The 15066-nt window shown below is 42.5% G+C and overlaps 1 protein-coding gene across 1 annotated transcript in view; it reads right to left on the reverse strand.

Annotated features, from left to right (window-relative positions):
- The window catches only part of RFTN1 (raftlin, lipid raft linker 1), a 246757-nt gene that overhangs the window by 112129 nt on the left and 119562 nt on the right, over positions 1 to 15066 (reverse strand). Inside the window, exon 4 of the mRNA XM_012558099.2 lies at positions 3023 to 3131. Within this exon, the coding sequence (XP_012413553.1) occupies positions 3023 to 3131 (109 nt within the window). The remainder of the gene's footprint in view (positions 1 to 3022; positions 3132 to 15066) is intronic.

Below are 15066 nucleotides of genomic sequence, written 5' to 3' on the forward strand. Positions count from 1 at the left end.
GGCAAGACTTTAGGCATATTCCATCCTAGAGCAAAATTCCTTTCATCTGTGAACTTGTGAAATCTAGACTACAAGTTATCTGCTCCTAAAGCATGATGGTAGAAGAATCACAAGGTAGACAGTTCCATTACAAATGGGAGAAACTGGAGGGAAAGAAAGAATATGGGGGCACCAAGCAAGTCCAAAATCCAGCAGAACAATTTACATTAGCTTTCAAGGATTGAAAATAATCTGTTGTTTGGGCCCATCTGGGCAAGGGCCCTACTATCTAGACTCTGGGTGTTGGCCATGCTCTCTGGATTCTGGGTAGAGGCCCCTCAGCCCTGGGCTTTACCTCCGTTTTCCAGGCCCACTGGGACAGCAACTCTGCTCCCTCAGCTTTGGGCGGCCCCATTCTCCTAGTTCATCTGAGTGGCGACCCCACCCCCTCGGACCTGGTAGGCCCTGTTTTTCTGTCTGCTGGGCAAGGCAGGCCTGCCCCCTCAGCTGTGGGCTGGGGCCCATCCCCCTGACACTCGTGAACCGCAGCCCCCACTCTGGAACCGAGTTGGTGAAAATCTGACTCTTTTAAACCTAGGAAGCCGTGACTTCCACCCTTGGAAACCGAGTCAGCCCTGTTTCCAGTGCTCCTTCCAACAGTTCTGCTGATCTCTGAGCTGCCCCAGGGATGGTCCTTTTCTTGGATGACAACAGATGTAGTTCTTTTGGCCTGCTTTCTGCCTGCAGAATGCCAAGAGGCAGACAGCGTTCTCTCCTTTCCTTCTTTCTCTGCCCTCTTCACTTTAAGCTGACGGGTTTTCTGCTGTGGTAGTTGGTTCTACCATCAGTCACAGGCTTAATCTCTTTAACAAAAGATTGTATAGCTATGTCCTTGGTGAACGTTCTAGGACACATGTTCTTAGTTTGTACAACAAAATTTTCCAAATCTTGAAGTTTTTTCATTTTGCACAGTTCATTTTTAAGTCCCTCTCTTTCCTCTCCCATTTTATTATAAGTGGCTAGGAGAAACCACGCAGGTCCTTTAAGATCTTGCTTGGAAATCTCCTCAGTCAGATATCCAAGTTTGTCACTTACAAGTTCTACCTTCCACCAAACATTTGAACATAATTCAGACAAGTTCTTTGCCACTGCATAAAAAGCATCACCCTTTCTCAGTGTCCAAGCACATGTTCATCATCTCCTTTTAAAGCCTCACCAAAGCACATTTAATGTTCACATTTCTAGCAACATTCTACTGCTGGTACCATATGTACTGTCTAAGATGATAAAGACTTTCTTTATAGCTCTCCTCACTTCCTTCTGAGCCCTCATCAGAATTACCTTTGGCATCCATAATTCTACCAACAATCTCTTCAAGGCAATCTAGGCTTTTACTATTAGGCACCTTAAAACTCTTCCAGTCTCCATCCATTACCCAATTCCAAAACCACTTCCACATTGTAGGTATTTGTTAGAGCAGCACATCTCCACTTTCTGGTACCAAATTCTGTCTTAGTTATCTAGTGCTGCTATAACAGAAATACCACAAATGGATGGCTTTAACAAACAGAAATTTATTTTCTCACAACTTAGAAGGCTAGAAGTCCAAAGGAAACCTTGGTGGCATAGTGGTTAAGAGCTATGGCTGCTAACCAAAAAGGTTAGCAGTTCGAATCCACCAGGTGCTCCTTGGAAACCCTATGGGGCAGTTCTACTCTGTCCTATAAGGTCGCTATGAGTCAGAATCGACTTGAAAGCAATGGGTTACGGGTAACAGTTAGAAGTCTAAAATTCAGGGCACCAGTTCTAGGGATGGCTTTCTCTGTCAGCTCTGGAGGAAGGTCCTTGTTTGCTGACTCCTTGTGATCTTTATGTGGTATAGCATCTATCTTCCCCCCCGTGTGCTTGCTTAATCTGCTCCTTTTATATCTTGTAAGAGATTGACTCAAGACATAACCTACACTAATCCTGCCTCACTGACACAATAAAGACAACCTATTCCCAAATGGGATTATAATCACCGGCATAGAGATTAGGATTTACAACACATATTTTGGAGGGACACAATTCGATCCATAACACCATCTCAACTTCAGGCACCTCCTCTGATCCCAGACCACGCTGTACCCATGTGTTGCTCAGTCTCCAATACTTCGCTCCTCGTAATGTTCATCACAATTATTCACGGTCCGCCTTCCCACTATGAGGACATGAAGGTGGGGACATGGCTATTTTGTTCTCTCCTATATCCCAGCACTCAATACTATTTCTCTCCCCAAACTGCCAGTCAACAATGTTTATTAATGAATTCACTAACTGGCTGATTGGACCTCAAACAAATCACAATCATCTGTACAGGATGAGAAATTGTTGATTATTTTGGAAGACTGGGTAAGGGAGAATAAGATAAATAATAAGCAATGAACTTAGCTCCAGTTTGGGGCAAGGACATTCCTTTTGCAGTAAATGTCATCATATTGAAACTCAAGTAGACCCTGCAATTAGGCACAAAACCTCATGTAGCATGAAGAAAAGTTCAAAACCAGACACATTTCAGGGAAGAAAATGAATTTCCTGCAAACTATGCAATTTTCCCTGGTACACTCTCATGTCAACAGCCACAGGACTCTGGCATGTTCCCACACTAGGAAAGGAAGGGCACTCGTGGCAACAAAGACCCACAAGATGAGTAGAAGGGGATATCTGGGGGATCACACCACCTTGAGGGTTTGAGAGGAGCGCCAGCAGTGGGCTCACAGGCCTGGCAGCTGGTAGCTGTGAACACCACTCCAAGCCTAGAAGACAGGGTCCCTGCCAGCTTTGGAGTAGGAGAGAGCCATCTTGTTCCAGAGCCAGCTCCAGCTTAAGACACGTGTGGGAGGGGCTGCTGCCCCACTGTGCCCAAAGGTCCAGGTGAGGGAAGGCGCTGGCTCCCGTGTGGCCTCTGGAGGGTGGTGGGTCTGCCCTAAGCCAGCTCCCCTGCCTGCTCACTAGGGTGAATGCTCTGGGAGCCTGTTCAATGTCTCCTGACTGCTGTGCTTACCTTCTTGATGAACTCTGGGATGATTTTCTGGTCTGTCAGGTGGTCTAAGGAGGAACAGCAATCTAGTTCCAAGATGTAGCCTTCATTGTGAAGATCGGTTTTCTGAGATCTGAAGAAAGAGAAAACACAAACACACACAAAGGCTAAGATTTTTACACCGTATAAAAAAACAAGAATAATTGGTGTTTAATGAAGCTCCCAATTTTGCCCTGAAAGGTAATTACCAAAAAGGCACTGCTACAAAATAAAATTATTTATGGTAAACAACTGAAATAATATATAAAAATCTATATCATGGAAAGGCCTCCAAGATACCATCTAGTAAAACTCATCATTGCAGAATGATGGGGTAGTACAACATGGTTTGTAAGTTAAGCAACACACACACACACACACACTCCAATAGTGTATATTTTCCATTGCTTTATATCTGCCAGGGAATAGAAAAAGAACTAGTAAGACATACACCAAACCAACAAACAGCAGTTACCTCTGGGGGTACGGAGGGTGTTCATGGGAACTGGGATAGGGTGAGGGAGGCCAAAAGTGACTTTAGCTGTGTCTTTAATTTTTTCTTTATTTTTTAATGAAGAGAAGAATATAGTCATATATCATTTAGAAAATTAAAAATTAATTATTAAAAGACTTTAAAAGGGTCCAACCCCTACAGAGGGTAATCTGGTAAAATCAATCAGAATTAAAGATGCATTAAAGAAAGAATATAAGGCAACTACAAGAAGAAACTCTGGGAAAACAGAGAGGATGTAAAGGGTTGTTTCAGACAAACCCCTTTGGTCTTCCGGTCAGTGTCAAGGCTTTGCAGCACATACCTGCCGTCTCTCCACACACATGGTGGGGGACCGCTTCGGTCTTTCCCACATATGCACATGTATGCGGTATGCAGCACACAGTACAAAACTGCACCACGCTCCAGGAGAGCCAGTAGCAAGTAGTCACCAGAAGGAAATTCCACCACTTCACAGCCATTCCTCTGAGGGGCTCCTGTAGGACACTATCGTGGCTCTGGGGAACTCCTGGGAGCCATGCGCTGGTCAGAAATTGAAGGCGATTCCTTGGACCAGCCAGGCGCAAGGTAACGGGAGGTGGGATTGCAGCTAAGAAGGGTCGACAGCATGTGTTCTCTCTTGGGGAGAGCTAGCTGTAGGGGGCAGGAGTCAGGGCTCTGGGCTCTTCGTCGAGGATACAGCAGACACACAGCGGTACCGGCAATTGGCTGAGGAATGGAGAGGCTGACGAGACTGCTCTACCAAAGAGGGCACCTGGCAGCCCCTCTGAGAGCAGGTCTGCCCAGAAAATTCTCAGCTTCTCAAGATACATATATCCCACCAAATAAACAGTTTCTGAACACGTATTCGCTATAATAATTTTAAATTTCTAAGGTTCTTATGGATCATTAGAAACAATTTATGCTACCACTAACCATCTGAGAATGATTTACATGAAATACAAATGTGAAAAAATTAAAGAGGTTTTGGATTTCCCCGGGTGTGCAACTGTGACTGAGTACACAAACTTCGAGAGCTTCCTTTGATTTGATTTTTCTCCTCTAACATATCCTTCCAGAATGCTCCTTAGAAGCAAGGATGATGAAGCTATGTCTCACATACTTTGGACATGTTATCAGAAGGGATCAGTTCCTGGAGAAGGACATCATGCTTAGTAAAGTAGACAGTCAGCAAAAAAGAGGAAGACCCTCAACAAATTGGATTGACACAGTGGCTGCAACAATGGCCTCAAGCATAACAACGACTGCGAGGATTGCAAAAGACCAGGCAGTGTTACGTTCTGTTGTACATAGGGTCGCTATGAGTCAGAACTGACTGGACAGCACCTAACAACAACAACATATCCTTTCAGGAGCCCTGGTGGCATACTAGTTAAGTGCTTAGCTGCTAAGTGAAAGGCTGGCGGGTTGAACTCACCAGCCACTCAGTGGGAGAAAGACGTGACAGTCTGTTTCCATAAAGACTGCAGCCTTGGAAACGCTGTGGGGCAGTCCTACTCTGTCCTCCAGGGTCGTTAGAAGTTGGAAGTGAGTCGATGATAGCAACTGGTTTTTGGTTTAACATATCCTTTCAGGGGGAGGGTGCTGATGCACATTCTTTTGAAATGTGAAAGAATAAACCAGTTCTAAATGGGCCAGACTGGAATAAACCAATTCCAAACCTTAGCCTCCTCACCTTAATACTTGGTCAGAGACTAGACTCGTGTCCTCATTTTTCCTCCAAACAAAGGACATATGAAGAGGAACTAAAGCAGAAGAGTCCAGACTTTTGAAAGAAAAGACTTGATCAAGACTTCCTGTCATACGTACCCACCCGTGTGGTGTCGGGATAGGGGAGTGCGGATTCTAAGATGTAAAATTCCAGCTGCTTTGTCAGAGAGAGACTACTATCAGGCAGCAAAAGGTTATTTATAAATACCTATTCAGATTTTTAACGATTCAGTTGGAAATAATAATCATTTTAAACAAATAAATGCTACACTCACTCAGTGAAATACTCAAAGTGAATGGAGGAAAGACAGGTCTGTCTTTAAGCAACCCACAGCCCAGACTCATAACAAGTAATCTTTAGAACAGGATATGGTTCTTTGGTGAGATGTTCTCTAAGAAGAAAGGCAGCTCTGGTTGTTTTTGAGGATCAAATAATTAACCTAGTTACATATGAACTGAAAGGAGCACGAAGGAGCAACAAAAATAGGCATTATTACAAATTTTCTAGACGAAGCATGAAAAATCTCCTCTCAGCCCACAGTCTCTGGGAAAAGCAAATCCAATGCCTACTGGGGGAATATATGAGTAACTAATGGCCCTTCCCTTGCCTTTAGGAATTAACTCCATAATTTGAAATGAAAGGATTATAGCACTGAAGGATGGCTGAAGGGGAGAGGAAGTGGGAAAGTCGCCTGCACCCTCTGAGGCCAGCTGCTGCTGCCTGAGCCCTGGAGTCAGCCCTTGGTGAGGGAAAGCCGTGTGCCTGGCTGGGGCCACAGCCAGGTGGAGGGCACAGTCACAGAGCAGCCCCTCCCTGCCACTGATCCTATGGCAAACAACATTAAACCCACTAGCAAAGCATGCCTATAGGGAGACAAGACGGGGTTTCAACACTGTGGTTGCTGTGGTGAACACACCCTAGGGTGATCCCCAATGATGTCCACTTCCTGCTGTTCATACTGTTTTGCAATCCCTCTCCCTGAGTGCAAATGGGACCAGGAGAATATGGCAAAAGTGATGAGATGTCACTCCCCGATTACGTTATAAGACTCCATCTTAGAAGACTGAAGCTAGAAATTCCCCTTGCTAGCCTGAAGAAGTAAGCTGCCATGTTGTAAGGGGCCATGTTGTGGCAATGAATTGTGGGTGGCCCCTAGGAACTGACAGCAGCCTCTGACTGATAACCAGCAAGGTCCTACTGCTGCAAGGAGATGAATTCTGTCAATAATCTGAGGGATCATGAAAATGGATCTTTCCCCAATCAAAGCCTTTGATGAAACAGCAGCCCTGGCGAATATCTATATTGCAGCCTGGCGAGACCTTGAAGCAGAGAAACCCAGATCAGCTACAGAAACTGTGAGATAATAAATATGTGTCATTTTAAGCAGCTAAATTTGTGGTAATTTGTTACACAGTAGAAAGCTAATATAATTACTGAGGAGGAAGACACAGCAGCTTCACGCTCAGAACAGGCCTGTCATTGGTGGCCAGGCCTAGGCCCAGGCTCAGGGATACCGTCAGCCACCTAAGAACAAGCCTCTGTCAGGTGATGGTATTCTGTGTCCCTGAGGGCAGGGACCACCCTGGAAGACAGAAGTTGACATCCCCTAGAAGTGGCCTTCAGGGGCCATGACCTGGCTCTCCAAGGGACCAGAGCATAAGGGAATGGGTATTCTTTAACCTGTCCCTTTGTAGTCAAATTTCTAAGGAAGAAGCATTAAACCGAAACTCCTGACTGAGCAGCCATTTGCCACTCCTTCTGTGGGTGAGGGGAAATACCAGTTAGATTTCCCAAAAGGCCATGTCCTGTGTCATCCTGGAAAAGTCTTTGGGAAACCACCAAAACTGCCCCTGGAATGAAGTCCAGATGGTTCCACTCTTGGAAAGGACAGAGTGATTTGGGTTTAAGCAATTAAAGCAAAGAGGGACACATAACGCATTTCTGGAGACACAGGATTAACTACCAGCAAATGTACCCCATAACACATTATCTGGAAATTAACACCAAAGACTCTCCAATTAAATAAAGGCTCCCTGAGAACAGCATTGCTAAAAATGAAATATGCTTCCCCATCACCTTCTATTCCCACCCCATAAACACTCTAGATTTACTGGTTAAAGGCAACAGGTTCTAGTGTTAATTAGAGGTGGGTCACTTATAAACTCATGCCTTTTGGCAATTTATTTATACTTTCCGTGCCTCAAGTTTCTTTCACTGTTAAATCAGAATATTACTCGTCACTATCTCTTAGCATCACTGTAAGGATTAAATATGACAAAATGATGGAAAGCCCTTAGGACAGAGTCTGACCCAAAGTGCAGGCTTAATGTCTTAGTAATCTGGTGCTGCTATAACAGAAATACCACAAGTGGATGGCTTAGACGAACAGAAATTTATTTTCTCACAGTTTAGGAGGCTAGAAGTCTGAAATCAGGGCACCAGCTGTAGGGGAAGGCTTTCTCTCTCTGTTGCCTCTGGGCGAAGGTCCTTCCTTGTCTCTTTTGAGCTTCTGCTCCTGGGTGTTCTCCGTGTGTCTTAGCATCTACCTTCCCCACAGCTACTTCTTTAATCTCCTTGTTTAATCTCTTTTATATCTCAAAAGAGACTGACTCAAAATATACCCTACACTAATCCTGCCCATTAACATAACAAAGACAACCCATTCCCAAATGGGATTATAATCACAGTTATAGAGTTTAGGATTTACAACATATATTTTTTGGGGACATAATTCAATCCATAACAATAAATATTAGCTGCCACTGATCTATTATTATTATCTGTAATTGTTTTCTTTACTTTTCCTACCTAGCACTTCTCAGTCCATAGCTACTCATTCATTCAATAAACACTGACCACGTTACTACTCTGTGCCAGGCCCTATCCTTTAGCATACATCAACAGACAAAAGAGACAAAATTTCTGCCCTCATGGAGCTTACAATCCAGTGGGGGGAGACAGGCAATAAACAATAAACATACTAACCGAGCATATAATACATACATTCATTAAATGGGAACCTAATTTGCTGTGTAAACTTTCACCGAAAACACAATAAAATATTACATATACGTGTGTGTGTACAGTATGTTCAACGGTCTTGAGGTCATGACTGTTACGGTGAAGGCAATCAGGTGTGTGTGTGTGTGTGTGTGTGTGTGTGTGTGTGTTTGGAGGGCGGGGGTGGGAGACAGCTGCAGTTTTAATGAGGGCGTCTGGGCAGCCTCAGTCAGAAGGTAGCATTTTGAATAAAAGCCTGTAGGAGGTGTGGGAGTCAACCGTGCTGATATCCAGAACAAGACTTTCCAGGCAGAGGGAACAGCCAAGGCAAAGGCCCTAAGGTGGGATCCTGCAAAGAGCCCCATGTGGTTGGAGCTCAGTGAACAAAGACAAGACTAAGAGAAGACAAGGTTAGAGAGACCATGGGAAGTTAGATAATGAAGGGCCTTACAAGCTACAGTGAAGACAGTGGCTTTTACTCAGAGTAAGAGGGAAAGCCTTGAAGGGTGTTGAACAGAGGAATGACATGACCTGATTTACTTTAAAAGGGACCCTCTGGCTGAAGGCAGCAGCTAAGAGACTACCTCAGTGGTCCAGGTAAGAGATGATGGGGACGCAGTGGAGTGGTGGCAGTGGAGTGGGAAGAAGTGCTGGATTCTGCATATATTCTGAAGCTAGAACTTTCAAAATCTCCTTATAGTCAGGATGTGCAGTGTCTAAGTAAAAAGCAGCTGAGGATGACTCTGAGGATTTCTGCCCCACTCATAAGGAGCCTTGGTGGTGTAACAGTTAAGCGTTCAGCTATGGTTCAAACCCACCCAGCCAATCAGAAGACCTGCTCCTATAAACACTAGTGCCTAGTAAACCCTATGGGGCAGTTCTGCTCTGTCACATGGGGTCACTATGAGTCGGAATGGACTCGATGATACACAACAACTGGGAGGATGGATGAAGTGGCCAGAACTAAGGCAGAGGAGGTTGTGGGTGGCATGGGTTTGGGGGAAGATCAATAATTCAGTTTTGGCTACGCTTAATTTGAAATATCCAGTAGATATCCAAGTAGAGATGTCATATAGACAGCTAAATATATATCCAAGTTTGGACTTCAGGAGATGTGAATTTGGGAGTCATCAGGCTACAGATGGTATTTAAAGCCTTGGGTGGGCAAACGGTTAAGTGCTTGACTACTAACCAAAAGGTTGGTGGTTCAAACCCATCCAGAAGTGCCTCTGAAGAAAGGCCTGGCAATTCGCTTCCAGAAGATCACAGCCATGAAAACCCTATGGAGCAGTTCTACTCCAACACACATGGGGTTGCCATGAGTCAGACTTGATGGCAACTGGTTTGGTTTTTTGGTTATGTAAAGCCTGAGACTGGATGAGGTCTCTTGGGGATTACATCGAGCCAGAAGAGTCAAGGACTGAGCTTTGGAAACTCCACCATGAAGAAGCTGGGGAGAGAGGAGAAAACAGCAAGAAGATGAAGAAGAAGCAATCAGGGAGGAAGGAAGAAAAACAAGAGTCTGGTGTCCTGAAAGCCAGATCAAGAAACCTGACAAGCAGGGCGGTGTTATCAACCCTGTCAATTTCTCCAGTTAACAAATTTATGGTCTTCTCTTTAATATGATCATCTCTTTGAAATCTCAAGAGGGAAACTGGATTTACTCTACCCCTGGAAACAAGTGGGAAGAAATCTGTTTCTATTTGATATGTGATTATCCTGTTAAATGGGCAGATTATTAAATTAATCTGTTGGTTTGGCCTCAGAAGAGCTTGGCTTCTTTAAAAAATCACCAGTGTGCTGCTGAGTCATTTCTCAGAAACAGCCGGGAGGAAAATTAATTAAAAAGAGCTCTGACCCTGCTCACATCTTGGGCCCCCACTTATCCATGGCATTGCAGAGTTGAGGGGGAGGTCTACTTCCAGCTATTCCAAAGGAATTTTCTGCAAGGAAGAGGAATAAAAAGATATTGCTGAGCAGAGATGCAATGTCCTGAAAACCAAGAATGAAAGAGACAAAATGAACTCAAATTCTTACAGTATAGCAACATAGTGTCAACTAGGCACATACACGTTGTGGTTCTGATTGCTTAAGACAATGGAGAAGTAATTAAGCCACTAAGGTCCAGTTAAGTTTTAAAAACCTGTCATAGATGTGACAACTAAATGCAGTGTGGTATCTTGGATTGGATCCTGGAACAGAAAGAGGGCATCAATAAGAAAACGGGTGCAATTCAAATAAAGTTCCTAACAGCAATGTACTAATGTCAGTTTTTAGTTTTGACAAGTGTACCATGGCAGTGTAAGATATTAGTAGTAGAGGAACCCAGGTAAAGGGTGTGGGAACTCTGTTATTAATCTGATATTAATCTTTGTAACTTTCTGTTACATCTAAAATTTTTCCAAAATAAAAAGTTTATTTAAAAAAAGAAAGAAAGAAAAGCCATTATATACTTTTGGGAGATTTTGGTTGCTTCTTTGGTTTGGTTCTGTAACATTTATTCTCAGATTCAATGTTTCTGGTCCTAAACTACATCTAAACCACTCCCTGACTAACTTTCCTATACAAGAGACGCTTCAAATCGCATGAGGGCAATGACTGAAAGAACAGGGTCTGGGAAAGAAATGACTGGAGCTACAGAGGCTGAGTGAGACCAGGAAGGAGTTTCCACGAGATCTAGTATGAGAGAATGTAGCCCTAATAACAACCTGAATTCAGACTTCTAGCCTCCAAAACCAAGACAATAAATTCTGTTCTTTAAAGCCACCCACTTGTGATATTTTTGTGATGGCAGCACTAAGAAACTTAGACAGGAACATTTCTCTATCTACGTTTATTTGGAGGAAAAAAAAAAAAAACTCAAAAGTACTTCCAACTTTTTGCTTTCCTTACTTCTTTGACATCTTATAGCTGGGACTTGGGCCAAAACTGAATGTGAACTAGGGAAAAAGCATTTATATAAATGCTTGTCAAACAAACACATAAAAGTACATTTAGACACTGAGCATTTGTACAAACCTTTGCTATCTGCAAGGACATCAGCCAGCCCTTGTGCCCCCATGCTAAAGTATCCCACATGTCAACACAACCAGCCACAGACGTCAGAGTTGTTTAAAAACACAACAAAAGACCACCTACCATATTTTCATGCAAATAACGTGGACCTTCTGTTTGTTTGCCAACCGTGCCCTCCTCTAGCAAGGTATTTTCATAAGCACGTTATGTTATTTTTTACAGCAACATGTAAAAACAAACGGACATATCGGCGCTTATGGAAATACCTTGTGAAGGTAGGTGCAGTTGGCAAACAAACATAGAAGGCGCGCATTATTTGTGTAAAATACAGCATTCCGTGCCATGCTGACCTCATTACTCATACACAAACGTCAACTGTAATACAAACGGTGAGTCACTCACAGAGGGTACCTAGAGGTCCTCACTCATATCACAACCATCACATCTGCAAGGGCTTGTGTGATCATTCCCAGCCAGCGGGAAGATCAGTGGGTCAAACCAATGTCTGCAAGCTCAAAGGCCCACAGCAAATGTCTGACAGAGCTAGGAGTTTATTGACCAAAATCCATAATCTAGATACTTCGTTCTCATATAAAAGATACGGAGATGATCTTCACGTCCACCACGAAACACAGGGTTCTGTCAGATGCCCTTTCACATTCCCATTTCTGAGAACGATGTGGTTACAGAGAAATTTGTCTCTGCCATGAGAGAGGCCACAGTGCACGAGTAATGATAAATGGCAAATGCCACCTAACCATGGTGTTGGGGAGACAACAGGGAGTGGTGAAAACCGTGCTAACTGGATAGTTCAAATCCCAGTCATTACTAGGAAATCCTGGCCGCACTTGACAAATCTTCTAATTTTTTTTTAAAAGAAGCCATTAATTTGTGTTTTTACACAGGCCATAACTGTCAAATTTGGCCTCAAAAACAATTCTTTTTTAATGTTACGTAAATCAATGTTTTGTGGATTGAATGTGACCTTGAAGCCACCAGTTTCTCGCCTCTGGGCCACATACACAAAGCTCTGATGTGAATCATGGAAGGCTGAATGCCAAGGAACAGATAAGAGTAAACAGATTACCTAATTTTATCATAATCAAAATAACCAACCCATAAACCAAACTAGATATTTTATTCATTGTAATGACTCATCAGATTCTTCCCCTCTATCCTCCACCCCTCCCGTCCCAACGATGGTCAGGACATTGACATAGCCCACGTCTCTCATCTCACAGAAGCTGAGAACATAATCCTTTTCTGAACCATTCAACGAACATGTTTCCAAGCACCTACTGTAGAAGACTGTTACAATTATGATCACTTTAAATATTCAAAACTATTTGCCAGCAAAAAGGTTAATCCTCAAATTATTCTGATGAAATGCCAAGGAGTAAGTTGAATACTCATCTTGATCTCTTGGATAGATCTGAAACAAGGCTACTAAAAAACAAATGCCTGTTGGAAAAAATACTATAAGCTAGGCTTTTAAATAATAAACATGTTTAACAGATCTCATTTCAACTCATAAATCCTTTAGATAGCTTCAAAGACCATGATTTTAAACAATGTCTTTTTTTCCCAGGACTCTAGGCATAGTTTGAATGTGAATTATGAAAAGAAAGAAGAACAGGGTTATTTCTGCTTCATTTAGAAATAATCAAAGAAATGGTGACAACACAAACTTACCAGGCACTTATCCAACTAGAAAAAAACAAGTTACTAAATGTCACTTTGCAGAAAAAAATTCTCTATCTCTGGGAAACAGGAAGGAATTTTAAGTTTTTTTTCCACTAAGGCAACACTAAGTTCAAGTAGAATGGTAATTATGGCTGTTTTTTTGTTGTTGTTGTTGAAGACAAAGGAATATTAGAGAAGAACATGAGCTACAGATCTAAAAAAGATTTGTCAATGAAAAAGAAGTAAGGCTATTTCTACTTTCATTAGTTCATGTAAAACAAATAACAATAAAAAGTCTATTTATTCATTCATCTATTCGTCACCTTCTCGGCCACCAAGCACATGTAAGGCACTGAGTTGGATCCTACCATCAACAAACTTTGTTTCTAAAGGGAAATAAACAATATGTAAGCGGAAGTGTTCTGAGAGCTTGGTTACTTCCAGTGCAGTAATCAGGGAAATTTTTAAAAAGTAAGAAGCATCTGACCTAAATCTTCGAGGCTATGTGGAAATTAGTCATGGGACAATGGATAAAAGGACATTCCAGGCACCAAGAATGGCAATTATAAAAACGTACATGCAAAAAATGTTGAATTGGCAAATGTTGTGTTATCTACATTTTTACAACCGTTAAAAAAAGAAAAAGAAAAAAAATCTGGATAGAAAAAAGCATGCATTAAGCAACAAAAATAATAAATAGGTCAGTTTGGTAAAAGGTGCATAAGGTGATGGTTGCTTGTAACTCAGCTGGATCGTCAAACATGAGGCTAAGACATATATGGATGAACTCACCATTAGAATGAATCTGGGACTGAGGGATCTGCAGGGGCTGCAGCAAAATCACAGGGAATGAGGACAGAAACCTACTAGGATGGGACTGGACTTCATTCTGAGGTACAGGATGAGTCACGGATGGTCTTAGATAAAAGAAGATGTTAAGATACAGATTTAAGGAAGATTAAGCACCACTAATGCCAAAGATGAAGAAATTGAAGATTTTTACCAACTTCTGCAGTCTGAAATTGATCAAACATGCGATCAAGATGCACTGATAATTACTGGTGATTGGAATGCGCAAGTTGGAAACAAAGAAGAAGAATCTGTAGTTGGAAAATATGGCCTTGGTGACAGAAACGGCATCGGAGATCGCATGATAGAATCTTCCAAGACCAATGACTTATTCATTGCAAATGCCTTTTTTCAACAACGTAAACGGTAACTATGTCACTTTAAGGACTTTAAGGACTAAGGTGCGCCTGACCCAAGCCATGGTATTTTCAATCACCTCATATGCCTGCAAAAACTGGACAATGAATAAGGAAGGCCGAAGAAGAAACGGCGACTTTGAATTATGGTGTTGGTGAAGAATAGTGAATATACTATGGATTACCAGAAGAACAAACAAATCTGTTTTGGAAGAAGTACAGCCGGAACACTCCTTGGAAACAAGGATGGTGAGACTTCGTCTCATATACTTTGAACGTGTCATCAGGAGAGACCAGTCCCTGGAGAAGGACATCATGCTTGGTAAAGCAGAGGGTCATTGAAAAAGAGTAAGAGACTCGACGAGTTGGATTGACACGGTGGCTGCAACAATGGGCTCAAGCATAACAACGATTGTGAGGATGGCACAGGACCAGGCAGTGTTTCATTCTGTTATACATTGGTCTCTATGAGTTGGAACCAACTTGACAGCACCAAATAGCAACAACACATGTGGACCTCACCAGATGGAAAATACAGGAATTAAATTGACTACATCTGTGGAAAGAGACAATGCGAAAGCTCAATAACATCAGTCAGAACAAGGCGAAGGGCTGACTGCAGAACAGACCATCAATTGTTCATATGCAAGTTTAAGTTGAAGCTGAAGAAGATTAAAACAAGTCCACTAAAACCAGAATAAAAATACGACCTTGAGTATATCCCACCTGAATTTGGAGACCATCTCAAGAATAGATTTGATGCATTGAACATGAATGACCGAAGGCCAGAGGAGTTGTGGGATGACATCAAGCACATCATACATGAAGAAAGCAAGAGGTCATTAAAAAGACAGGAAAGAAAGAAAAGACCAAAATGGATGTCAGAAGAGACTCTGAAACTTGC

This window comes from Trichechus manatus, unplaced genomic scaffold (genome assembly GCF_000243295.1).
Source record: "Trichechus manatus latirostris isolate Lorelei unplaced genomic scaffold, TriManLat1.0 scaffold00136, whole genome shotgun sequence".
Lineage (NCBI taxonomy): Eukaryota > Metazoa > Chordata > Mammalia > Sirenia > Trichechidae > Trichechus > Trichechus manatus.